The sequence below is a fragment of the Sebastes fasciatus genome, chromosome 6, assembly GCF_043250625.1.
Source record: "Sebastes fasciatus isolate fSebFas1 chromosome 6, fSebFas1.pri, whole genome shotgun sequence".
NCBI classification, from domain to species: domain Eukaryota; kingdom Metazoa; phylum Chordata; class Actinopteri; order Perciformes; family Sebastidae; genus Sebastes; species Sebastes fasciatus.
The window spans coordinates 7,988,963-8,016,068 of NC_133800.1; the positions used below are offsets into that span (position 1 = coordinate 7,988,963).

Consider the following 27,106-nt stretch of genomic DNA (forward strand, 5'->3'; position numbering starts at 1 on the left):
ATCTGAGCGTCTTGTGCTGCACCATTGAGGACGCAGAGGTCATGCTTTCAAAGGAGAACATAATGGCTGTATAGCATTGTTGTCGGAGAAGCCAGTATTTCAATTTAGCATGTTTCCATAATCTCTAATGACATATCGTGGTCATTCTATGATTTATTACAGTAAATATATTACATATTGGTCCTTTATTTAAATCTGATTCTGATATATTTAACTATGCTAGCAATGTTGCTCTAAGGATAACAGTGTCGGTCCGTTGGTTGGTCCTCTACTTTGGTCCAGACTTAAATAATAGGAACTACTGGAGAGATTGTCATGACATTTTAGTATATTGTGATGGTTCTCAGAGGATGAATCCTAGTGACTTTTTTGGGATCCACTGACTTTTCCTCTCGTGCCACCAAGAGGTTGACATTTTTTGCCATGGTATTTGGTAAACATATTCATGTTCCCCTCAGGATGAATTATATCTATGTTAAAAAGCTAAAGAAAGATAGTGAACATGGTAAACATTATGGCTGCTAAACATTAGCATTGTCACTGTGGGCATATTAGTGTGCTGATGTTAGCATTAAGCTCAAAGCACTGCTGTGCCGTGCAGCCTCACAGAGCTGCTAGCGTGTATGACTGCGTGATTCTTGGGCCCTGTTCAGACCTGGCATTAACATGCGTCTTGGGTGATCCGATCACAGGTGGACGGCTCTTAGTACGTCTGTGCACCCTGGCATTAGAATGAGTCTCCACATGCGTGTCGAGTGACCATTTGTGATCGGATCTCACTTCCCCGCTCTACATGCAAATAAACACATGGCTAATACAGCAGACATTGTGGGGTAAAATTACAGGAACGTCAGTAGTAATATCCTCCATATTCATGAATTTGGTTACATTTAATTATACAAATATAAGGTTACTGTCTACCGGAACAAAAAAAAAAACCCAACACATCACCGACAGCATGATAATAATGCACTTCCCATGCCTAGTCAGATAGTCTGTAGATATGTAGCCTATAGATGAGATATGTTTTAATCAAATACAGACAGGATACAGTAGTGCACAGAAGCCGTTTCCATGCTGCGACAAGCCTGAGACCCCCGCGGATCCCAGCAGGATGTCAGTTGAGTAGGCGGTCCTTGATGTGGCCCAGGACACATTTGCGTATACACACTGCTAAAAGAGTGTGGCCATATGTGGCCCAGATCACCTCCAAATGTGATCGAATCTCATTGCGTCTTGAGTGTGCGTTCACACACTTGTACTTAGCGCAGTCCACTTGTGATTGAATCACCCAGGATGCACCTTAATGCTAGCTCTGAACAGGGCCTTATAAGTCTTGTTTAAATTGTTGTAAATTTGACTGTTTTAAGCAAATAATAATATTATAATATTAAATATTAAATTTAATAAATTTAAATAAAATGAAAGGAATTTTAAATTTTTAAGTTTTCTTCTGCAGAGGGAGACTATGAGATAAAAAATAAATAAATGTTAAATATATAAATAAAATTGAATTTGACTAGTCAAAACATTGTTGTGTGGGTATAGGACTCTGCTGGGGGGAATTTGGACCCATCACCTCAGTACTGATAAAGTCCTAGTTACAGCTCTGCAAACATCGACTACCTTGACTGTACTGTGTAACAACTAACAAGCATATTTCAGTAATAACACTGAGCCAGACAGTACAGACGGCCGCAGGGCTTTGTGGATACTGTCTTTGATTCTAGTCAGTTTTTATTCCTCTTCAGTCTGTTGCCTTTGTGCTATTCAATTATTCATTGATCTCTTTCTTTGGGACGATGAAGTGCATTGAGTGGTTTGGGGGTGACAGCTCAGCTGGAGCTTAATGCATTAAAAACCCTTTCAGTGCATTGGAAGGAGATTTTGCTGTTTGATGCTTTTTATGAGTAGTATACCTCATGATGAAGCCCTTCCCACAGTGTGCTTATGCAGTGTGTGTCTCTGTGAAGCCCTGTTGAACCAGTGCTGCTTCCCATGACTCAGCAACTCTCAGAACACTGCAGCATTCAGCACTCAGCCTCCAGCAGCATAGATCAATATTACAGAAAGGAAACAGATGCCGCATCAGAGGTTATAGTGCTTTAACTAGATTACCTGTGATGTCATTCAATCATTAATCATGTTCACTTACCAGAAACAGAAACTATCACATGTCTGTCTAAGAGGGAGGAAATGTGGTACTCTTTGGAATTAATTTGAATATTTTCAAGATAAAGTGGATTGAATGTCAGGATGTTGAACTTCAATCCAAAAATATTGAATATTTCATAATTTCATTGGGAATATTTCTTAAATAGAAAGTAGTTCCAAAGGAAACTGATAGTGTGTACTCTAGATTATCCAATAGGCCTATACATTGTTTCTGCAAAGAAATGCTGCTGTTGTTTTTATAAATATATTTTTTTGGGTGTTCTAATGCTTAAAATAAACATATTTGCTGAATCCCAGTTGACATATATGTGTTGGATCTTCATCACTGTTTTGAATGTAAAACAAAGGTTATCTCATATTTCCAAGGTACAGCTTCAGACCAGCTGAGGGGGGAATGGTCTTCCAGTGTGTGTGACTGGTTATATTGTGGGGGAATGGGTTATCATGGGAGGACAGGTGTTAGACAGGAACAGCTGGGCTCATGTACAGCGTGTCTGAGAACCACTGATTCACTCTCATATCAGGTTACTGACTTCCCACTGCCGCAGCATTCAGCAGTCTCACATTCTGCTGCAAAACCACAGCACTTTCAGGCCATAGACACATTAGACACAATCAAAGTGTGTCAGGGTAACCTGTGGTTGTTTGACTGCAGGTTACACCCAGAACTGGTTTGTAAAAGATGCTGCAAAATACCATGTCTCAGCTGAGAAAGAGGCAGAATGAAAAGACCTTTAACAGATATGTTTGATTGAAGCTTGTTCTGGATTTAGGCCACTGGTAGCATCATTTTTGAAAGACTATGTAGACATATAGGCTACACGAAATACTTAATCACTCCATTATAACCAATACTGCCCTACAAAGCAAAACACATACAATTAACATATTTGGTCAAACTTGAGTTAAGACTGTAATTTCACTCTCATTTTTATACACAAACATTTTGTATGCCATAGAGATGTATGAACAGGGTCTAAAATTAAGTTTTTTCCTCACGTGCCACTGTGGCAGGTCACTGAACAGTTCTACTAGCCACACTATTGTTTTGTCTGCCACTTCTGAAATCTATGTAGAACGTTTTAGAATTGTAAACACTAGGACTGTGTATTGACAAGAATCTGGCGATAACATACGTATCATGATACAAGGGTTACGATACAAAATATAGCGATATATTGCGGTACTGTAAGCAAGACAATATATAGCGATTATTTTAAAACTGTCATAGCATAAAAGACACACCGCCATATGCATAAAATCTGAGCAAAAAAAAGTTTACTTTTTTATGCAATCAGAATTGTAGGATCTACATTTGCAATTATCACAGACGGCGCATATCTTTGCAAATAAAATAAAGTATTGACTGAGTTAATCTTTGCATGTAAAACTATTAATTAGAATTCAATACAGAGTTTTTGAGAATTGATAGATACAGTATCACAAAACATAATATTGCAATACTCCATATTTTCGTCCACCCCTAGTAAACACTGAGTCAGTGGTAACAGACAGTAGAAATATGGATCATGTAACCTTAATCCCTTACTATTTTTAATTTAGGAATTTCTTTCTATAAATAATATTTCTTAATATAAGGAATCTGCCATCGTGGCAGGTGGCCTGAAATTTTTACCTGCCACAGCCAACATTGACCCTGTATTTGGCAGGTGGCAGGTGCTAATTTCATTCCCTGTGTATTGAACATCTTGTAGTTAGACCATAGAAATAGAAAAGGAGTAGAACAGACATACGTGATTTGTATTTCCATAAAAATCAATGTAGCAGGGAGGTCAGAGTGGCGGCTTTTTTTATGTGTATCGTTGCCATTGCGACGTTGTAGCGGGCTAACATCCGTACAAACTTCCGAACCAACGTCTCATAATATATTTTGTTATTCCATATACAGAAATGAGACAGTAGCCCAGTCATGACAAAACCCCAGCTAATCTCTTTCTAAAGTTAACTAGTTTAGCAGAATATCAGCAACTGCCATCTCAGCTTCTGACTTTTAGAGGAAATCACACAAGCCAACGACAAATTTGAAACTTAAATGTATTACATTGTAGATTAATTTATCATATTGATTTGATCTATAGATAAACACTAGCACACATTGACCGTCAATGTAAAGAGTCGGCCCGTTCATGGGCTTCGGTGGTGAAATGATCAGCCTAAAATAATAATAAGATTAAGGCATGGCAACCTTTCTATCTGTTACACAACACTTTTTTTCCCCTCAACCTCACTGCTTCTGTAGTTATGTGCCTTTGTAGGGCGGAATATATGAATAAGAAATGAGAGCCTCCCATTGACAACAGGAAATGTAGATGAATATGATAAACCGGTGTCGTACTAACTGCATTGCTGGAGCAAAATGGTAGGCATAAAGCCACATTAGCCAGATAAATGCATATTGGTAGTGTTAGAAAAAAACTGTATAGGCTATATGTGCCTACAGGAGGAGAAATCCATCTCTACATTGATTTTCCCTAGCATTTACCGCATGTGTCTTTAAGAGAGCTGCGTCTGTTTGGCTGCTCTCCAGAGGGTTGAGCCAGGAAGTCCATTTGATGCTAATACAGCCAGACAGTCACCGGCAGGCTATGCACAGCCACAGCCCCACAGTGTACTGAGCATGATGGTCAGCGTGGTCCAGGGGAAGTCCACGATGCATCTGCCCACCCTGTTAACACACAATATCATTTTACAGAAATACATCAGTGTCATAATGTTGAGGGATTGCTGCAGGCCCAGCTGGCTGGAGGAGGAGGAGGAGAGTCATACTGGGCGTGTCCAGCTACATCTTTGAGATTTGATTGTGTTTTTTTTTTTACAGGATTCTGTTAACTTCACTGTATACTTGTACTACTGAGTGTATTAACATAATCTGTTGTGATGTATGATGTGCTGCAAAGCACGATGGCGTTATCATATCATATTCATCACCAGCAAAAAGACTGTCTGCCTCTAATGGCCTTGGGACTGCATTGCAGAGCTCCCAGTGGCTGACAGAAAAATCACTTCCATCATGAGAAGAGAGAATGGTACGGAACCCCTTAAGGTTCCCGGCAAGAATTTATTTTGAATACTACTTTTGCGTTCATTGGCAGTATGTTTTGGGTTCCCTTACAATAGTTTTGCGTTCCCTCGCAATACATGTTGCATTCCTTTGCAATAGTTTTTTTGTTCTTTAGGCGGCTCCGTAGTTTGGCACTATGCAAACCAACACAATGGAGCGCATGCAACGGTGGGAGAGGTTCATTTTATAAAGGATTTTTTATTTTAAGATTGGCCATAAATATAAAGACATTAAGACATCAGTGGCACAGTTTTGACATAAGTGAGATACATCTGAAGCTTCGGAGACAGACCTCACCTTGGGTTAGTTGCTGTATGGTGACTCGAATTCAGCCAGTGCAAACCCTGCCGGGGGTCTGATCCAATCTACTGTAGCTGTCATTTTCGCAAAATGTATGCAAAAGCATGCATTGCACCCTCAGTTTAATATTTTGCACCCTCAGTTGAAATTTGACATCAGTCAGGCGCAACGCATGGCGCTTATTTTGCGTGTTCAAATCCATTGTTGTCAATGTAAATGCGCAGCAGGCGTGCTCAAATGCAGGAGCGACGCCGTCGCGACGTGCAAGCATTCCCGACACCTATTTTTAAGAGAGCTTCTCAAATCCCGAAAACGTTAATCAATTTTTGTAAAAATTGCCAATTTTCAAAATCTCGCCTCAAAAATTCTCAGAAGTGAATTTAATACTGAAAAATCATTCCGTTGTAAAGCAGGTATCCTGCCTTCAGAGTTGACGTGGGTGAGTCGCTCTCCTCAGCGACGGCAGTTCCGAAGCTCCGGTTAGCGTCATAGCTAGGCTACCTACCGTTAAGGTTTAGAAGCCAGTAGCCAATTGAGGCAGAGTAGGGGCGGGTCTTCCTGTAAGGTATACTGGGTATAGGCGTGCCCGCACATGCACAGAACGGATCGGGCAGCTGGGACCATCGGGCACTGAGCTCACTGAGCTCCATTGTCAGGACAATAATTTTTTTTTTTTAACTTCTTGGTTGTTTTCGCTACTCTACACTTGCGAGTGACTACGGCAGGTGACTGATTTGCATTATCCAAAGTTTAAATGCATAAATCTTGCATATCTTCGCTGTCAAAAGAGCTATCGCTATCAAGTGTAGATTTAAATCACGCAAATTACTTAGTTACACGTGTGTAGGCTATTTTGTCGTTTTAAAGGTAGTTATATGTTAGTATTAGCTTTTTTTCTGTGGATAACGTAAGCTAACTGTTTATATAACAGTGTGTTCGGCTTTATTAAACGTTTTTGTAAAGAGTTTACCAAGGGTATAGGGTATAGAATAAATTGTGTGTAAATAAGATACTATTTCTAGTAGAACTATCGCATCAATGTAGGCTAAGTTATGTTACTAATTGTTACACTGGCATAGATGCCCACATTACATGCTCTGTAGACAGAATAGGCAAAATGAATGTTACATAATGTAACTGTAGAGTGGTCTTTGTGGTTCTAATCCACTTTTCCCTTCTCGGACCGTCTTGGCAATGCTGTTAGCTGAATAAATGTCAGAGATCATAATCCTTTGTCTAAGACCACTAGCTTCAGCGCCCCCAGTGGTAGTAAGCAGTGATCCATGTTAGTGACCATGGTCGGTGGACAGACCACTGAATTGGCTACAACCCCCTCTCGTGGAGCTGCCATGAGAGCGGCGCCTGCACCGGAAACAACTCCACAGAGGAGGAGGCCTGCAGGCAGATCGTCATGTGATGAGATACCAGCAAAAGGGGGAGGGATCAGGAAGCAGCAGGGTTTATGGGAAATGTGATTTTAATTAGAGACCGAACATTCAGAGAGAGGAAATATATTCACTTTGAATCACTGGGAGCTCAGTTGCTTTGGACTTTTGTTGTCGCTGTTCTCTGATCTGTCACATCTGTGTTTAAAAGCAAACTGAAAATCTTCTCAGGCTTATCATTAGCTGCTGCATGTCTGTGTCTGTAGGGTAGATGTGGAGGTTGTCAATGTCTTTTGGGTTGTTGGTTTGTAAGTCATTCTTTGTGTAATCATTAGATTTCCAGTTTTTGTGCAGGTTCTGTTTTTCAATATGCAACATGCACAGCAAAGATGCACCTTCTGTTGTGTTACGCTGCCACATGGTGGTGCCTTTTGGAATTATTATTTTCACACAGTATGCCAAAGTTTTTGATCAATGGCCTAAAGTTACCCGTTTGTTTTTGTACATGCAATTAGCGATTGATTATTTTGAAATGAACAAAACATCATTCTTGATATTAATTCAAACTAAGTCAATAATTAATAGGAATGATCACACTTTTTAACATTCTTTATAATGCACAGGCCTATATGATGACCCTGTAAAGGATAAGCGCTTACAGATAATGGATATATGATTTTGCAATTTTGCAGCCTTCTCATTAGTTTTAATGAACGATAAATGACAAGACTACTTATTACTGTGTTAGTAAGATGTTGAGCCTTCAGAACAATTTCACATAGCTTCTTCAAGTGTGTGGAACTTAGTGTGTTTTAATGGTGGAGAGCACTGTCTAAAGACATACTGTCAAAAGGTTGAGATCTGGGCTCATATTTATCAAACTAATAAGAATACATTGCATTGAAGAATACTCTTAAGAGCCAACTTGCAAAAACTGAAGAATTTTCACGAATAACAGTTTTTAAGTCACATTTATCAGGTGACTTTAAGAGCAGCTCTCAACTGATGATTAATCCCATTTGCTCAGGGAAGGAACAGCCAATCAGACACGAGGAATTACCCTACACCTGCCCCGGTGTCCATTCTTTAAAGGTCACCTATTATGCAAAATGCACTTTTCCATGTCTTTTAAACATCAATATCTGTCCCCAGTGTGTCTACAGGCCACCATAGTATCATAAAAGACCATCCTCTCTCTTTTTCTCCTCCTCCGTTTGTCCGGAAATGGGTGCAGAAAAAAAATTCGCTTTTTTCCTTGTATTCTGACGTCATTAGAGAATGCAAGCCACGTGAGGGTTTCCTGGTCGAACCAGAGCAGAACCTTCAGTAGCTGACCCCGGCCCACAGCGCGTCACTGTCTCTCCTCCTCAACCGAACTTGAGCAAAGTAGCTCCTACAGTTAGTCTGCAAGAACCAGCAGAACAGGCTTCATGTACTCCCATCATCTAAATATAACATGTTCTTTCACAAAGGCTTTATGTAATTACACTGTTTAAACAGGTGATATTTATATATTATGTATATTTGATGTCATGCATGTAGAAGAGTACAGGTAGTAAATAGTGACTTGTAAGCAACACAACACATTTCTGTTTCACAGTCAAACTTTATTTGAGTTGACAGATGACAATATTAATTATTCACAGCATTTGTAATCATCCCACCTGTTAGTTAGTTATGTTAACATGGTACAGGAGAAAGTCTTCAGCTCTGGTAAACTATGGTAAGCTAAGCTCCGGTGGTCTGTAGTCATGGTAACACAGAGACAGCTACTACTGTAAATAATATACCATTACTCTGATCTTCCATACATTTATCTTTTAGCAGAAATAATGAACTGACTACTGTTTCACATCTTCTATTTTCCACCCTGATGGTCGCTGTGTTTACACACCGTGTCATAGCGGTAGCATGTAGCTAACCCGTTAGCATGTAGCTACATGCTAACGGGTTAGCTACATGCTACCGGGTTAGCTCTGTATCTCCATGTAAACAGAGCTAACCCGTTAGCATGTAGCTACATGCTAACGGGTTAGCTCTGTATCTCCATGTAAACAGAGCTAACCCGTTAGCATGTAGCTACATGCTAACGGGTTAGCTCTGTATCTCCCATCTGCCCACAGCTGTCTGCTCTCAGCTGTCTGCTCTCCTCTGGGATGATTCTGTCGGTCATTTCTCACAGATGGATCTGTAAAGACAGACGTAAAACAGAGTGTATGTTTACGGTTTACAGAGTTGATGCATGAGGTAAACACTGAGCTAACTAACAGAGATATAAACAGCATTATTTACCTGAGAGAAACCGTCAGGAAAACCTGGAATCTGGACCGCAGATGTTCATCATGTGTCGCCGATTTCTGATCAGATTCCTCCGGTAACGTGCGCTGGGTGAAGTTTCTGGTTTATAAACTTTAAAGTGGTTTATAAGCTCTATTCTAGCTCCTCTCTCTCCCTGCTCTCAGGCCGCGAGGGGGGCGGGGAGGGTGACGCTGTGTTGTTGAGGACGTTTGATTGACAGAAAACGCTGACCAATCAGAGCAGAGTGGGAGGAGACAGAGGCTACAGACACAGAAATCAGCACTTTTGGAAATGGGCTGAAACAGAGGTTATAGAGACATGCTGGAATGCATGATCTGATTGTTTTTTTGAAAAAAAAAACTTCAGAGACATGGTTTGGAGGTGTCTGAGACCTATAATAACTAGTTTAAATGGAGTATAATATGTGACCTTTAAACAAATCCTTACATTTTCACAGTGTTTTGAAAATGACTATATATTTTTATCATTTAAATGTTTAGAAAATGTTCATTTCATTTTTGTGAAATCTTGCAAATGTACAGTAGCAATTAAGACTTTTGCTTTATGTAATCCAAGACTGTTTAGGGACCCCAGTATGCAGAAATATTCAAATACAGTACACCATTTTAGTAATAGGTGAAAATAACACATTTATATTGCATTAAAAAAAAACTGCATGTGATTATCATAAGGTTGGCATGTCTGTAAAGGGGAGACTCGTGGGTACCCATAGAACCCATTTATATTCACATATCTTGAGGTGAGAGGTCAAGGGACCCCTTTGAAAATGGCCATGCCAGTTTTTCCGCGCCAACATTTAGCGTAACTTTTCAGCGTTATTTAGCAATCTTCCCGACAAGCTAGCATGACACGATTGGTAACAATGGATTCACTAGGTTTTCTCAAAACTCAGCCCGCAATAAACTCTGAAATACAGAATAGCGGCTGGGCCCGCCGGCGGGCAGTTGGAGTTTTAAGGGGTTAAGGGAAAACTTAATGGTCGGGCTTCAAATAAGTAAGTAAACTAAGTAAAACACGTACGGAAACGATGTAAAGTCAGTACGGGAAACACATGACAAACATCACGTGTCAAACGTTACTAACATAACTTCAAAACAAAACACCGGTCTCGAACACGGTCTCCCCATTGACATACAAATGGTGCCTTCAAATGAAACTCGTGAGCTCGTGTTTACAAAATGGGAAGTCGTGTACATAATATGCTTGGCGTTCAAGTGGTTAATTTGTGAAGAACGCCGCTGCTAAGCAACGGCAATATTAACGTTACTGTCGGCGTCTAAAGCCACAGAGGCTAACAACTTAGCATGTAGGTAATATAATGCAGGAAATGCAAAGGTATAATGACGGAGGAAAAAGATGAGGCAGTTGGGAATATCAACATTTTCCTCAGACATATTATACAATTACAAAGAATTACAATATACGACTAAAATTACAATATATTCACTTATGTCCCGAAAAATTTACTTCCATGGCCTCGGCCATTTCTGACAACGTCAAACAAACACGTCACAAGTCGTGAACTCTGAGCTTTCACAAACTTTCTACTTACGAGGTCGTGAATACCTCAAGAGGGGGGCGTTCATATGGACTCTTCTTGTGAACACCAGAAGAGCACCAACAATATGCTGTTCGAAAAATAGGTTTTTATAGTCATATTGCAGAGCCACAACGACACAATGTTACCACTGTGGCGGTACCGAGTTCCCCAGACTTTAGTTGTTCAGTCAGAAGACTGAAAAACAGTTCCCATCCACATAATAATATAAAATAAAATGCCTTCTTAATAATAATAATGAACAAATGCCTCTTCAATAATGAACAAATGTCTCTATATTAACAAACAATTAAGGAAACTGAAATATTGGTTTGTGTTTTTCCTTTTACCCTCCTTTAAAGTTTTCCCAAATAAAATACACTAAAAGAAATGGGTATAAAGGGTTTCATTGAAAATCAACAAATGAATAGAATACAAAAATACAGCCTGCAGGCGTTAGGCTATTGTAAGGCAAGCCAGCTGTTGCACAAATAGCACCTAAACGTCCCAGTGCAGGTAACCTAATTGGTTGGCACTTAACTTGTTTCCCCAACTAGGAGTCAACACTCTCAACAAACAAAACACAAAGATCACAGAATCCCAAAAGGGCCCAAAACAGACCAGAGTTTCTGGTAAAGCTGATAACACATGTTGCATTGAGTGAAGAAGAGATCAGAATGACACTGGGTGTGCAGTTTCCCTCCTCTTTTAAGCCCTACAGAAAGGGCGTCGTTACACCCTGACTGGCCAAGAGGGGAATGCACCAAGCTGCTCTCAACTATCATTTAAGAGCCAGTCCCCACACCCTGCGCAACAGGTGAACTGAATAACCCTCTAATCACTCAGCAACTCAACCAAAAAAACACCAGGGAAAAGGGAAACAACAGCAAACACCAGAGAATTGGCAGCTGCCACACCACAACGCCATCTTCTTTTCTGACATACTTTGTAACACTCTGTATATAATGTATAAACTGAAAAAGCCAATTGCACATTCATATTGAATACAATTAGTACAATTACTCAATACAATAAAAAGCATTATGAATCAAGACAATTTTATACGACATGTTTAATTTTATGTTTTTTTACTTATTCTCAACATGGAACATTTAGCAACAGTGTGTTGGAGGTTGCAGGGGGATGGTGGTAGTCATCTACAGCAGTGTGCAAGTTTTCCTTGGGTTCACTCCACCTTCCTCTCTGGAGGTGTTTTCTGCTCCACCCACCTCTCCTCCAGCTGTAAGATGCACAGCCTTTACGCTGGAAAGTGACAGTAAACACTGGTGGTGAGGCATGCATCTGAGGCATATTTAAAAAAGCTTCCCCTCAGCGGTCACCGCATGCACCCCAGAGAATGAAATCAGGTATATAGAAAGTTTGGCACAAATAGAATCTGGTTAGTTATGACATAAAAGTTTTTGTTAACTGTGAACAGTGCACTGTAAGTGGTACTGTGGTATTTGCATTCTAAAACCAAAGCAGCCAAAGGTCGTCATTTACAAGGCACTTAAAGTGTCAGTTTAAATATATTAAAAATTAGTGCATTTACAATATCACCTATGGACCATTAGAATGAGCCACAAAATGTACTTCAAGTATCGAAATTAAAAACACTCTTTATGCTTGCCCCTTTCAGAGAGTGCATGCACACTATATATAGTGTTCTATTACTACTATATAACAGTATTTATAATGTTGTAGTTGTTCTATTCAAATTGGAGCTCATTTGAACTATTTCATATACTATTTGGATGTTTAGGAACAGTTCGCATCCGATTTATAGAAGTAGATCTTAATCTTCAAAGTAACTAGTAGCTATAACTGTCAATTAATTGTAGTGAAGTATAAAGTAGCATAAAATAGAAGTCCTAAAGTAAAATGCAATTACCTCAAAAGTACAGTACTCGAGTAAATGTAATGAGTTACTTTCCACCACTGGTCTTTCTTCTTCTTCTTAGTCCTCTTGGCCCCCTTGGGAGCATAGGGCGTCCACCATGGATCTCCACCTCACTCTCTTCTGTGCAGTGGTCTTTGCTTCTTGCCAGGAGGTCCCGATCTTGTTTAACTCGTCAAGCATAGACCGTCTCCAGTTGTTTTTTGGTCTCCCTGGCTTCCTCTTTCCTTGTGGGTTGTAGTCCAGAGATTGTCTTGTTATGTTTGTTTCTTGTTTTCTGAGTGTATGCCCAATCCATCTCCACTTTCTCCTTTTGATTTCTTTGTTGATTTGCTCCTGGTTTGTTTGTTTCCACAGGTCTGTATTTGTAATTTTTCTGGGCCACCATATCCTCAGTTGTTGATGAACACTTGCAGTTTGTTGGTGATTGTGTTTATGGTTTTCCAGGTTTCACAGCCATAGAGAAGGACAGATTTTACATTTGAGTTGAAAATTCGGATTTTTGTGTTTTTGGAGAGCTGGGAAGAGAGCCATACAGGTCGGAGTGTTCTGAAGGCATGTCTTGCTTTGCTGATGCGTAGCTCCACATCCTTATCTGCTCCTCCGTCTGTGCTGATGTTGCTTCCCAGGTAGACAAACTCTGCCACATTTTCTAGGGGTTGCTCCTTGATATTTATTCCTTGGTGGGATTTAGTGTTGATCCTCATGACCTTGGTCTTTCCAACGTTGATCATGAGGCCTAGCTGTTTGCTGTGTTCATGTAATTTGTTTGTCTTCTGTTGCATTTGTGTGTGTGTTCCTGAGATCAGTGCCAAGTCATCTGCAAAATCGAGGTCTTCCAATTGTGTGAAGGGAGTCCACTGTAACCCCGTCCTTTGGCCTTCCACTGACTTTTTCATAGTCCAATCGATGGCAACAAGAAAGAGCAGGGGAGACAGAAGACAGCCTTGTCGTACTCCTGTTTTTATTTGGAGGGTGTCTGATAGCTTTCCATTTGAAATGACTTGGCCCGTGAATCCATTGTACATACATTTAATGAGATTGACCAGTTTTATGGGTATTCCGTAATGTCGGAGCAGCTTCCACAGGATGTTTCTGTCTAGGCTGTCGAAGGCTTTTTCAAAGTCAACAAAGTTGATGAACAGTGATGACTGCCATTCGATGCACTGCTCGACAATTATTCTGAATGATGCAATGTGATCTGTACAGGAGTTGTTCTTCCGGAAACCTGCTTGTTCCTTCCTGAATATCTTGTCCAGTGGTTCTTGCATTCTATCCAAGATGATTCGGCAGAGGATTTTGCTGGGGACAGAGAAGCATGATGCCTCTCCAGTTCTTGCATTCACTGAGGTTGCCTTTCTTGGGAATTGTGACAATTAGCCCTTGTTTCCAGTCATTGGGTACCTCCTCTTTTACCCAGATCTCATTTAGAAGCCCGTGGAGGATGTCAGCGGTGTCACTGATGTCTGCTTTCAGTGCATCAGGGGGGATGTTGTCCTTTCCTGGTGCTCTGCCGAGCTTCAGTTTTTTGATGGCTCTTTTGATTTCTTCCTTTGATATCCTTTCACAGTTGATGTTTAGGTCTCGTCTCGCTTCTTCAATGTCTGGGGGGGTGTCTGGAGGAGGTCTATTGAGGACTTCCTCAAAGTGTTCCTTCCAGCGCTCTAGTTGTTGGGAGTCTTTAGTGAGAAGGTTTTCCTGTTTGTCTCTGATAGGCCGGCTAAAGCTCTTGTTCTTACCAGCTAACTGTCGGGTAATTTTGTACAATTCCCTTGCGTTGTTCTGCCTGGCTGCTGCCTCTGCTTTGTTGGCGAGCTCCTCCGCTTGTGCTTTTTTGTCCCTCTTGCAGCTCTTTCTGACGATTATGTTCTTTTGTTGGTAGTCTTGTCGGAGGCCTTCCTTCTTATTGCGGTCTGTCTCTCTGTTGAGTTTCAGTTTGATGTCTCGCCTAGCTTCAATCTCCCTCCATGTTGGATCAGTAATCCAGTCTTTTCTTTTGGGGTCTCGGTACCCCAGGACAGTTTCACATGTGTCAGTGATAGCCTTCTTGCATCTTTCCCAGTTGTCATTTATGTTTTCTCCCTCTGCTAGGGTTTGGAACCAGTTTCGGAGTAGAATTCCCCATTCTTGCCGTGCCTTGATGTCTTTTAGTTTTCTTGTCTCAAATCTTCTCTGTACCCTGTTTCCAGCTTTCTGTTTTACTGCCAACTTCATCCGGAGTTCTCCCACGAGAAGATGGTGATCTGAGTCTATATCGGCGCCCCTCTTGACTCTGACATCGAGGAGAACTCTCCTCCATTTCCTGTCTATTGCAATGTGGTCGATCTGGTTCTCTGTGCGGTGGTCCGGAGATATCCATGTAGCTTTATGGGTTTGTTTGTGTGGGAAAAGACTGCCTCCAATCACCAACTCATTGAGGGCACAAAGGCTTGCAAAGAGAAGCCCGTTCTCGTTCATCTGCCCCAGACCTTCTGTCCCCATTGTTCCCTTCCAGTCGTTGTTATCCGTTCCAATCTTGGCATTCATGTCTCCCATCACAATCTTAATGTCTCTCTTGGGAGCCTTTTGAAAAACTGCCTGTAGTTGTTGGTAAAAAGTTTCTTTCACTTCAAACACAGCAGTGTTGGTTGGAGCGTAGCACTGAATGCATGTGATATTGCGTCCTTTGGATGCGAACCTGGCTGTGATGATCCGTTCTGATATTGGTTCCCATTCTATGAGACTTTTAGCTGCGTCTTTTGATAGGAGTAGTCCTACTCCGTATGTGTGGGGGTCTTCTTCCTTTGGGTTGCCAGAGTAGAGGAAGGTCTCTCCAGTGGCAGTTCTTACCTCTCCAAAGGTGTTCCATCGGCTTTCACACACACCCCGATAATGCTTATGTTGTACCGTTGCATTTCCTTGGCCAGTTGCGCCAGTTTTCCTGTCTGGTATAATGTTCTAACATTACAGCATCCAATTCTCGTTCTTGACTTAAGCTTCAGCAGACTTTTCCCCCCTTGAGGTCTCTTTTGAGTTTGCCCCAAGGGGTTCATGGGTCCCATTTGAGGGTTGTCAGTTAGGCTTAGGTCACTTTCGAGGTAAGTATCCACTGGTCTTTGGTAGGATGTATTCCTAATTTGGACAAAACCATAACTTTAAGGCGAAATTATGTTGCATTTAAAAGATGCCTGGGCAATGAAATTCTCAAAGGTTAAACAGATTGTTCTCGTTTCCCTCTGGAGCTTCAAACTTGTAAAGTTGACTTCTGCATCCTTGCAGCCTTGTGAGGTAATCTCCTACTCAGACAGTACTGTATGCAAACTTGTGGTAATACGTTACCTGATGGGAGGACGTTTTTCGGGAAGTCTGGCGATATGTTGCCTCCTGGCCGGTAATGCCCAACCACATAGGTGCTTTCGCCATCGGTGGCCATACCCACGCCCAGTTCAGTGTTGTCTTTCCACACCACCTGAGTAAAATGGCCTGCGGGAGGAAACACAGCAATGTAGTAAAATATGGTGCTAGGTTTCTAATTTACAAAAGAAGATGCTATCTCCCAATGTTGTATTAAATGCATACTATAACCTACATCTAAAACTACATACAACTTACATTCATAGAAACTACAACATAAGGTTGGTATAAAACTTGATTTTTTGCTAACGTAACAAATTATTACAGAGCAACATAACAAGTAGTAACTTAATTTATTCTTGTGGCTTAATCTTCAATTGGTGCATATTTTAGGGAGGCAGATACATACATATAACAGTAACTTTTTTACTGATCTACACATTATAAATCTATCTCTATTCATGGATTTCCTATGGAACCCATCAGGTGGGTTGTGTTTTACCAGTATTGCTGCTGAATCCAAGGTTGGCCCAGTCGTATTTCTTGACCTCATCGTACCACGAATCTACCACTTCTTTCCCTAAGACATGAAAGAGAAAAAAAATTAAAATAATAAAACTGACATAATATGAACATTTGACTTAGTAGTTGAAGTTTGAATTTTATAGTCTAAACAGAGCTGCTCTGGAGGCAGATATAATCACATTGTTTGATTCAAATCTAAGAGGGCAAAGTCAGAGAAGGAGAGTTTAGCTAACCAACAAACTGCAATGGCAAAGAAGGGATTTTCGTAAAAAGAATGATAGAAAATACTAAATTATTTCTTCAAAGTATGCCCATGAAAGTGTAAGTTTAAATTCTAGGTGGGTGGTAACTGGTAAACCCTAATGTAACAAGGAGGAATATTTTAACATTAGCCACCATGAGCTACTAGTCATACCAGAACCAGTAAGGCTGAAGCAGTAAAACCCCTGAGTAAGCTAGTGTGTTTTAATGCTTCGTAATTCTACTTTTTATTTGTAAGTGGAGAACAGTGAAACTTAAATCTTTCAAAAGTTACAGTCTTACAGGTGAACAAATAAATCAATCCGTTTAAAATGAAGGAAAGAATGTGGTTTGTACAGTTGGATTGAATAACTAATGACATGATAAAAGAATGGAACAGAAAGGGGTTGGGTCTAAATCTACCTGTCACTTTAATCTTGTCTTTCCTGTACAGGAAGAAAAAGCTCTCTCCGTATTTAACGCCACTGTACTCTCGGGTGTTGATTTCCAGCAGGTGATCGGCCCATTTCTGAGCTGAAGCATTCAGCTCTTTGCTAAGGGTCAGCGGTGGCGCACTGTGCCTTGACCTGCATTGTGGGTGTCCAGGAACTCCTTCTGAAAGCTTGCATCTGTAGATTAAAAAGACATTATCCACCGATGAGCTTTTAGTGCTTTGAGGAAACACGTCTTGTGCAATCACTGAGGCTGGAATTTTCAAACTTTGTGGGTGTAGACGGGATGAATCCTGCCCTGTGATAATACAAATCTCCTAAATGATAACACCTTGTTGTGATGTGTGTTCCTGTTGTGGAAAACAATTCATGAGCAAACATTGCACTAACCTGCCATGGTGACTGTGGTTGTGGAGGCTGAAATGAAATAACAACATAGTTAAAATGATCAACAAAAATACACTCAAACAAATTAAAAAATAAATGAATATAAGGATAGAAAATTCAATTACAAATATTATAATAAAAACATTATCCAGGTGCTCAGGCATAGAGTGGTGGTGATGAAAGGAGTCATTTCATACAGCCTAGGTCTTATCTAGCGACAGTAAATACCCTTCTGTGACTGCAGTGATCTCCGGCACTTACCTGGTTCAAGGTCTGGAGGGATGTCCTGGAAAGACACTGATACTTTTGCTGTTTTGAAGTTGGTATTTATATACGTGAGACGGCCCTCTCCCTCCGATATGTAGGAGGAGTGACACACCCAGCCCTTGCCTGTATTTATTTCAATGATCAACTTGTTCTTTCTTGTTGAAAATGTCTCATAGAGCTCAGTATTGATGTTTGCAGGATATTCCACATTATTGACATGCAGATTTAACCCCTTACCATTCTGCACTCTTTTTTAGAGGGAGGGGGACAGGGGATGTTCAGGGGTAGATAAAAAGTCAACAGTCACATGTCACAGAAGTGGTGTATGTGTGGCCCGGGCCCAACAGCCAATGGCAAGGCCGCAACTTAAAGTACCAGTTAGATTTACAATTAATGTTTTTGCTTAGAGCCGACAACGCCACCTAGGAAATACTTGGAGCCTAGGACTCTGATAAATTCAGGTTCTTTTACATCAGGGGAGCAGAGTTAAAAACACAGGCAGAAGTTTAAATCAATTTAAAACCAGATTTATTGCAATTAAAATAGCATGGGTCTAAAAATGAATGATTAATCTAAAAGCTAAAAGGAATAAAATGTTACTAGCAACAAGGTTAAAAACCCTATAAAAAGTCCAGTCCAATCAAATCCAATCCGGCTCTTTAATCCAGTTCAGTCCAATCTAGTCCAATCCAATCCAGCGATCCTCCTCGTGTCCGCGTCTTAGCTCCTCCCGTACTCCAACAGCCGTCTGCCCGTCTCGGCCGTCTCTCCAGCACCGTCCGAAACTGTGAAACAACAAGAGACCAGGACCAGTAGTGTGTTCTCCACTACTTTGCTATCACAACTCCAGATAAAAGCTATCCTGGTCTGTTTTCAGTGTGTCCGCCACGTAAATGTACCAAAAGGGTACTTACGTTTTTTGAGTGAATCTGCGTTGGCGGACACGGTCTGCTGCATGTAGTCTCACAGGACTCTCAGGTCACTGGGCTGGTAGGTAGTAGCAGGAGGGCTTTTCTGCTGCACTGCTGTCTCTGGACTGTCTCTGACTGAAGATCTCCTCTGCTGCTGCAAGCCGTTCTCTCCTTTTGTGTCCTCTCCACCTGTGCTGCATCCTGCTAATTGCAGGCTCTCCGCCACACCTGCCGCTCTTCTCCTAATCAGTGTCTTTGGGGGTGTGGCTGTCCATGGGTCTCATTCCAGTTCATGACTTAAAAACACTTCAATTTACATACTAAAAGCAATCAAAACAACCAACATGCAGGTATAAAACACACAATACAATAAAAACCATAAAACATGCAAAATAGAATAAAAACAACCATAAAACATAAATCATGCATAAGTCATTTTTGACCCTGTCACATACGTCATCTGAAAGCTGCGGAACCTGATGATTAACTTGAGGTGCAGCTCAGCACTGTGTGTCAAGTTGTTCTAGTCATAAATCATAAATAAAAATGAATTAATAAAATGATTAAAATAAATTGTGCAAGTGTATAAGGGCTTAGAACATTGTGATAGAATGTCCATCCCCATGCTCTATTATGTCTCATAAATTGCAGCAATTTTTGGGTTGATACCATTTGTTACACAGATTTGATGCTAAATTTAACCTTTTTTTACTACTCAAGAATTGATTAAAATGATCAAAAATCCCTCCAAAATACCACATTAAGACACCAAGACCTTGAGGAACACCACAGAAAAAGCCATGATGTGATTTGGTATAAAAAACTTTTGACATTTGGAGATTTCTGCAAGAATTTAATTTTTCTGCAATTGGATGGCGAGCACTTATGCATGGTTACTACTTTATACTTCTACTCAACTACTTCTACTACAATATTGATCTTTTTACACCACTGCATTTTTGATAGCTGTAGTTATTATTTACTTTGCAGATTCAGATTATGACCTGCAAACATAACTGTTTAACTACCCGACAGTATATCAAATACACTTCAAATTAGCCGCACCTTGACCAGCTACAACATTAACTTACTGATAGTGTCACATAAAATATTCTGCATAATAAGTGCTTTTACTTTCAAAAAGCTCATTTCGCTCTATACGTAGTATCCCTCTACATATACCCGCTCTGCAGGTGGCCACTTTGTAGGGCTAAAGATGCCAGAGAAAGCCAGGAAGCAATGGAGACATTTGGAGAAACACCTCCACTAATAGCACCGTCGGTGTGAGACACAGTATCATAATTAGGTTTTTAGAACCACAGAGCAAAAGTAAATCATTTAAACTGACAACAGTAATCGTGAAGACACACTGACAGCCGGATGTCCCAGCATTCACCGTCAGACAACCAGCCACCCCTCTGAGAGTCCAGCAGCACAGAGCTGAAGAGATCAGGGTGAGGAGACTGTCTAGCCTTTAGCCTTTACCAAGCCACAGAAAATCTAAACAATACAATAATGAATAGATGCACATTGTGACCCGGATTCAAAGTAGATGTAACAAATGTGGGACAATATGAATACAGGAGACAAGCAAAACCCACAGTTGACGCTAGGAAAAAACATGGTATTCAGTAAAAAAAGAAAATAAATAATCCAATAATGCAAACCAGCATTGCATGACTACTTCAAAAACTGTTATTACCATTAAAATGTAATGCTCTTTTGGTTGTGGTAGGCTGACACTGAGTAATTCCTTGTGTGATTTTCCAACCCGGTCTCACTCCCAACTCGTCAAATACCGCAGATTGGGCAGCGCCCCTCAGCCCGTCGGATACCGACGCACGGAGGCACCCTTTAACGACAGTATTGGACAAACCAGGCTTTCAGCTAACAGATAATGTATCATTACGAAATTACGAAATACGAAATGTGTGTAGCTGCTGCCTCTGCTGGTCACTCCTAACTGACTGAGGAGACCTCTGGTGCAGTATTCATGTTAAATGATGTTTTGGGTATCGGGCTGTGTTGTCATGAATCTACGGAACCTTCTGACAGGCGACAGCCTTCCCTAACTCTGGCCTAACATACCTTTGAACTGCCTTTGAATCCTAATTTCACCCGAGAAAAGAGTAGATACTCTGTGGCTTGACCCGGCCTTATACATTCTATATGGTCAGGCTAACATTGACTGGCCCCACAAGGCTTGGTAGTTTAATCTGAATGCCATGGCAGACTCAGTAGTCCGGTTGTCATCCCTGCTTTTTTTATTTTTTTTATCTCCACTAACCTCACAAAAAGCCAGTAGAGAAGTCTCAACAGTGTGTTCCAGCATCCCAGAACCATCCCCTCTTTACCTGCACCCCACATCAACACAGCCCTCTGAAGCAAGCTGTCTATATCATCACCAGCTAACATCATGAAATGAGCTGAGACCCAGTCTCAAGATGGCATGGCACTTATTCTTAATTCTAAGAATAAAAGCAAAATTACATCATCCTTAGATTTTGTACAGAGCTTGAGAGAGCCCTCATGCCTGAGGCATCTGCATTTTCCAATTATTTATTCAGGTATGTGCGTCAATCTGCTACTTGTCTGTGGATCTATTGAAATGAAGGGAATCAGAGATGTTTGGTGCATATTAATGTGTTTATTGCTCAGCGCTGATTGCATTTGCATTTATTTTATGAGATTTTCTGATATACTTTGTAACACTCTGTATATATACATTTAAAAAGCCAATTCCACATTAATATTGAACCTCAATACAATTAAAAGCATTATGAATCATGTTTAATTTGTATTTTTCTTAATTTCAACATGGAACATTTAGCAACAGTGCGTTGGGGGTTGCAGGGGGATGGTCGTAGTCATCTACAGCAGTGTGCAAGTTGTCCTTGGGTTCACTCCACCTTCCTCTCTGGAGGTGTTTTCTGCTCCATCCAACTCTCCTCCAGCTGTAAGATGCACAGCCTTTACGCTGGAAAGTGACAGTAAACACTGGTATGCATCTGAGGCATATTTGAAAAAGCTTCCCCTCGGCGGTCACCGCATGCACCCCAGAGAATGAAATCAGGTATATAGAAAGTTTGACATAAAAGTTTTTGTTAACTGTGAACAGTACACTGTAAGTGGTACTGTGGTATTTGCATTCTAAAACCAAAGCAGCCAAAGGTCGTCATTTACAAGGCACTTAAAGTGTCAGTTTAAATATATAAAAAATTAGTGCACTTACAATATCACCTATGGACTATTAGAATGAGCCGCAAAATGTACTTCAAGTATCAAAAGTAAAAACACTCTTTATGCTTGCCCCTTTCAGAGAGTGCATGCACACTATATATAGTGTTCTATTACTACTATATAACAGTATTTATAATGTTGTAGTTGTTTTTCTATTCAAATTGGAGCTCATTTGAACTATTTCATATATTATTTGGATGTTTGGATTTGGATAACCTGCCATGGTGACTGTGGTTGTGAAGGCTCAAATTAAATAACTACACAGTTAAAACGATCGCCAAAAATACACTCAAACAAATAAAAAAATAAAATAAATGAATAAATATAATCTAATAAATGAGTGCAAATTCCATTACAATTAAAGCTGCAAGCAGCGATGATTGGGCCCTTGCACCTTGGCGCACGTCGAGAGGTACTGGCGGGACATAGGTTGAAGCAAATTTGCTTATCGTGACCATCGGACACTGCACGCACAAGTTAGACGTTATTTCCTGCCTGGATTGAGTGGCACAGGAAATGAAGGTTTGCAGATTTTGCACCTCTTCCTGTGTCTACTATATGGCGCTAGAGAACACCCGCTAAACATGCATTATGTTGCTCATTATCAAGTGTAGATTACACAATGTAAATTTCATGTAAATCAGATGATGTCTGTCACATAACGCTGACTTACTGTTGCCGGTAGTTGACACTATGACTATGAGTCAATATTGCCATTTAGATGTCCTCAGGCCTGGACTGCTATGAGGTAGGTCAAGTTTGGGGCAGATTTGACCAAGTACAGTCGAGTTACAACAGTTTGTCATTCAATGGCGAATTATGTAAATTCTCCGCCACGCCACGTCAACGTTGTTTTATAAAAACTCAAGATTTTAACAACTTTTCATCACAAAGGTCTTAAGATTGTGCCGACCAAATTTGAAGTCGATCGGGTTAAGTCTCTAGGAGGAGTTTGTTAAAGTACAGAGCCTGGAAATGGCCAAAAATACACACAAAATTCAAAACAGATGACTTCCTGTTGGGTTTAGAGTATGGTGTTAAGAGCCTTTTTTCTAAAGTATAGTACATCTGCCTTACAAATTCCGTACATCTAGGTGAAATGTACCACGAGGGCCGCTTTCTTTAAATTTTGTAGGGGGCGCTATTGAGCCCCCTTGCCACACCTAAGCACAAGAATCATATGAGATAACATATTTTAGCACTTTTAATGCTTGTGCCAAGTTTCGTTCATTTGCAAGCATCTGTAGCCCTTCAAAAACAACTTCCTGTTTCATGGCGAATGATGCGTCGCCACGGCAAGCGCGTTCAACTAAAGCTAAAAAGTTTTTCGGTTTGGCATCAGGGACTTCTTAACACCACGTTGACCAAATTTGAGGTGGATCTGGTTAACCTGCTAAGAGTAGTATGCCAAAATATAGCGACTGTAACTTCCTGTTGCCAGTAGGTGATGCTATAAGTATGATTAAAAATTGGCCTGTAGATGTCTTCAGGGCATGACTCCCATCAAACGTGATTAATTTGGAAAAAGATCTGACCATATGGAGTTGAGTTAAAACAGTTTTTTGTTCATTGCGGGTCATCAAAATTCGCCATGCTGCCACGGCGCCACCGTTTGACAAAAACTGCCAATTTTCACAAGGAATCATCATCCAGGTCTTAAAGCTTTTCTGACAAATTTTTAGATGGATCTCAATAATCTGTGAAGAGTATGTTTTAAAAGTACACAACCTGTAACTTTCTGTTGCCAGTAGGGGGCGCAATGACTAGGAGCCCAAATTTACATGTGGATGTCGTCAGGCAAGGACTCTTATCACACATGAGAAATTTGGAGCAGATTGGAAATTGTATGCCAAAGTTACAACAACTTCCTGTTTTTTGCCGAAAGGCGCTTTTTCGCTGCCGCGCCACGGCAACATAGTTCCATAAAAACTCAAGATTTTAACAAGTCTTGATCACAAAGGTCTTATGATACTGCTTACTAAATTTGAAGTTGATCGGATAAAATCTCCAAGAGGAGTTCGTTAAAGTACAACATCTTGAAATGGTTAAAAAAACGACCTAAAATTTAAATTGCTGACTTCCTGTTGGGTTTATGGTATACCTCCAAGAAGCTTTTTTTTTTACGTCTCAACATGTTACATATACCTACCAGATTTCATACATCTAGGTGAAACCCCACGCAAGGGCTACTCAATAGGGGGCGCTATCGAGCCATTTTGTCACACCCATATGCGAGACCCATAAAACCCACTTCTGATTCATGTGCAAATTGTCATTCCTCTCTGAGCATGTTTAGCGCTTCAAAACTGCGATTAATTTCGGAGAATAATAATAAACATAGCGATTTCAAAAGGGCCTCGCTGTCCCCGCGGTGCTCGGGCCCTAAATATTATAATAAAAACATTAGCCAGCTGCTCAGGCTTGGTGTGATGGTGATGAAAGGAGTAATTTCATACAGTCTAGGTTTTATCTAACAACAATCTTCTACTCAGACAATACTATATGCAAACTTGTGGTAATATGTTACCTAGTGGCAGGACGTTTTTCTCGAAGTATCTCGATACGTTGCCTCTTTGCCGGTACTGCCCAACCACAAAGACCCTTTTGCCGTCGGTGGCCAGACCCACGCCCAGTTCAGTGCTGTCTTTCCACACCACCTGAGTAAAATGGCCTGCGGGAGGAAACACAGCAATGTAGTAAAATGTGGTGCTAGGTTTCTAATTTACAAAAGAAGATGCCACCTCCCAATGTTGTATTAAATGCATAATATAACCTACATCTAAAACTACATACATTCATAGAAACTTAAGGTTGATGTAAAACTTGATTTTTCTGCCCACTTAACGTAATAAATTATTACAGAGCAACATAACAAGTGGTAACTTCATTTGTTCTTGTGGCTTAATCTTCAAGTGATGCATATTTTAGGGAGGCAGATATATACATGTAACAGTAACTTTTTTACTGATCTACACATTACAAATCTATCTCTATTCATGGACCTCCTATGGAACCCACCACGCGGGTTGTGTTTTACCAGTATTGCTGCTGAATCCAGGGTTGCTCCAGTTGTAATCCTTGATCTCATTGTACCAGGAATCTACAGCTTCTTTCCCTAAAACATGAAAAAAGAAGAACAAAAGAAATTTACATAATATGAATATTTGACTTGGCAGTTGAAGTTTGAATTTGATAGTCTAAACAGAGCTGTTTTGGAGGCAGAGGTCAAAGTCAGAAAAGGAAAGTTTAGCTAACCATCAAAAAGAATGATAGAAATTACTAAATTATTTCTTCAAAGTATGCCTATGAACATGTAAGTTTAAATTCTAAGTGGGTGGTAACTGGTAAAACATAACGTAACAGAGGAGGAATATTTAACATTAGCCACCATGAGCTACTGGTCATACCAGAACCAGTAAGGCTGAAGCAGTAAAACCCCTGAGTAAGCTAGAGAGTGTTTTAATGCTTCGTAATTATACTTTTTATTTGTAAGTGGAGAACAGTGAAACTTAAGATATAATCTTACCTTAGCAGGTGAACAAATAAGTCTATCCGCTTGAAATGAAGGCAAGAATATGGTTTGTACAGTTGGATTGAATAACTAGGCTGATGACATGATAACAATGCTAAATCTACCTGTCAGTTTAATCTTTGCTGTGCTGCTCATGAAGTAGATGTTCTCCCCGTCCTGACCGTCACTGTGCTGCAGGGCGTTGATTTGCAGCAGGTGATCGGCCCATTTCTGAGCTGCAGCAATCAGCTCCTTGCTAAGGGTCATCGGTGGCGTGTTGTGCATTGACCTGTAGCTGTTGTGGGTTACCAGGAACTCCTGCTGAAAGCTTGCATCTGTAGATTAAAAAGACATTATCGATCCATGAGCTTTTAGTGCTTTGAGGAAACACATCTTGTGCAATCACTGAGGCTGGAATTTCCAAACATTGTGGGTGTAGACAGGATGAATCCTGCCCTGTGATAATAGAAACCTCCTCAATGATATTTCCTTGTTGTGTTGTGATGTGTGTTCCTGTTGTGGAAAACAATTCATGAGCATTGCACTAACCTGCCATGGTGACTGTGGTTGTGGAGGCTGAAATTAAATAACAACACAGTTAAAATTATCAACAAAAATACACTCAAACAAATGAAAAAAAATAAATTAATAAATGAAATTGAATAAAGGATAGCAAATTCAATTACAAATATTATAATAAGAACATTATCCAGGTGCTCAGGCAAAGTGTGGTGGTGATGAGAGGAGTCATTTCATACAGTCTAGGTCTTATCTAGCGACAGTAAATACCCTTCTGTGACTGCAGTGATCTCCAGCACTTACCTGGTTCAAGGTCTGGAGGGATGTCCTGGAAAGACACAGATACTTTTGCTGTTTTGAAGTTGGTATTTATATACGTGAGCCGGTCCTCTCCCTCCAACATGTAGGAGGAGTCAGACACCCAGCCTTTGCCTGGAATTATTTAAATGAGCCACTCATCCTTGTTGAAAATGACTCATAGAGCTCAGTGTTTGTTGTTTGCAGGATATTCCACATTCTTCACGTGCAGATTTAACGTCTTACCATTCCGCCCTCCTACTTTAGAGGGGACAGTGGACAGGGGATGTTCAGGGGGAGATAAAAAGTCAACAGTAGATGTCACATAAAAGTGGTTTACATCATCTGAAAGCGAGGAACCTGAAGGTTAATTTGAGGTGCAGCACTGTGGGTCTATAAAAAATATGAATTAATAAATGAATTAATGAATTAAAATAAATTGCGAAAGGGCTTTGAACATCATGATATACGTATACGATGGTAATTCCCATGCTATTATATCTCAGCAGTTTCAGCAATGTTTGGGTTGATACCTACTGTTACACAGATTTGATGCTAAATTTAACCTTTTTTTACTACTCAAGAATTGATCAAAATGATCAAAAATCACTCCAAAATACCACATTAAGACACCAAGACCTTGAGGAACACCATAGAAAAAGCCATGCTGTGATTGGTTATCAAAAACTTTTGACATTTGGAGATTTCTGCAAGAATTGCATTTTTCAG

At 40.4% G+C, this 27,106-nt stretch overlaps 1 protein-coding gene, 1 long non-coding RNA gene and 2 pseudogenes across 3 annotated transcripts; all 4 read right to left on the minus strand.

Annotated features, from left to right (window-relative positions):
* Positions 1-12,748: 12,748 nt before the first annotated feature.
* On the minus strand, positions 12,749-15,727 carry LOC141770131 (uncharacterized; annotated as a pseudogene).
* Positions 15,728-15,880: 153 nt separating this feature from the next.
* LOC141770132 (Golgi-associated plant pathogenesis-related protein 1-like) lies at positions 15,881-17,642 on the minus strand (annotated as a pseudogene).
* Positions 17,643-18,410: 768 nt separating this feature from the next.
* LOC141768933 (uncharacterized) lies at positions 18,411-19,259 on the minus strand. Its single transcript, XR_012594229.1, has 2 exons — positions 18,883-19,259; positions 18,411-18,602 (listed from the first exon to the last, which is right to left on the minus strand). It is a non-coding gene; the product is annotated as an uncharacterized LOC141768933 (long non-coding RNA).
* A 2,183-nt stretch (positions 19,260-21,442) lies between these two features.
* Positions 21,443-26,166, minus strand: LOC141768932 (Golgi-associated plant pathogenesis-related protein 1-like). Of its 2 annotated transcripts, none has more exons than XM_074637463.1 (5): positions 26,111-26,166; positions 25,687-25,896; positions 25,088-25,165; positions 24,578-24,721; positions 21,443-21,764 (listed from the first exon to the last, which is right to left on the minus strand). In XM_074637463.1, the coding sequence occupies exons 1-5, from the start codon at positions 26,115-26,117 to the stop codon at positions 21,682-21,684; spliced, it is 522 nt and encodes a 173-aa protein (XP_074493564.1). In that variant the 5' UTR covers positions 26,118-26,166; the 3' UTR covers positions 21,443-21,681. The 2 variants fall into 2 exon arrangements, with proteins under 2 accessions (XP_074493564.1, XP_074493565.1); XM_074637464.1 differs by having other exon boundaries at positions 21,443-21,787; positions 26,111-26,163.
* Positions 26,167-27,106: the final 940 nt, after the last annotated feature.

Bases quoted from the DNA above. Each gene is read 5' to 3' on its own strand.
- LOC141768932 (XM_074637463.1), bottom strand. The intron at 25,166-25,686 runs GTAGATTTAGCA...TTCATGTTTTAG, and splicing joins AGCAAAGATTAAACTGACAG to GGAAAGAAGCTGTAGATTCC. The intron at 21,765-24,577 runs GTAACATATTAC...TGCATCTTACAG, and splicing joins GAAAAACGTCCTGCCACTAG to CTGGAGGAGAGTTGGATGGA.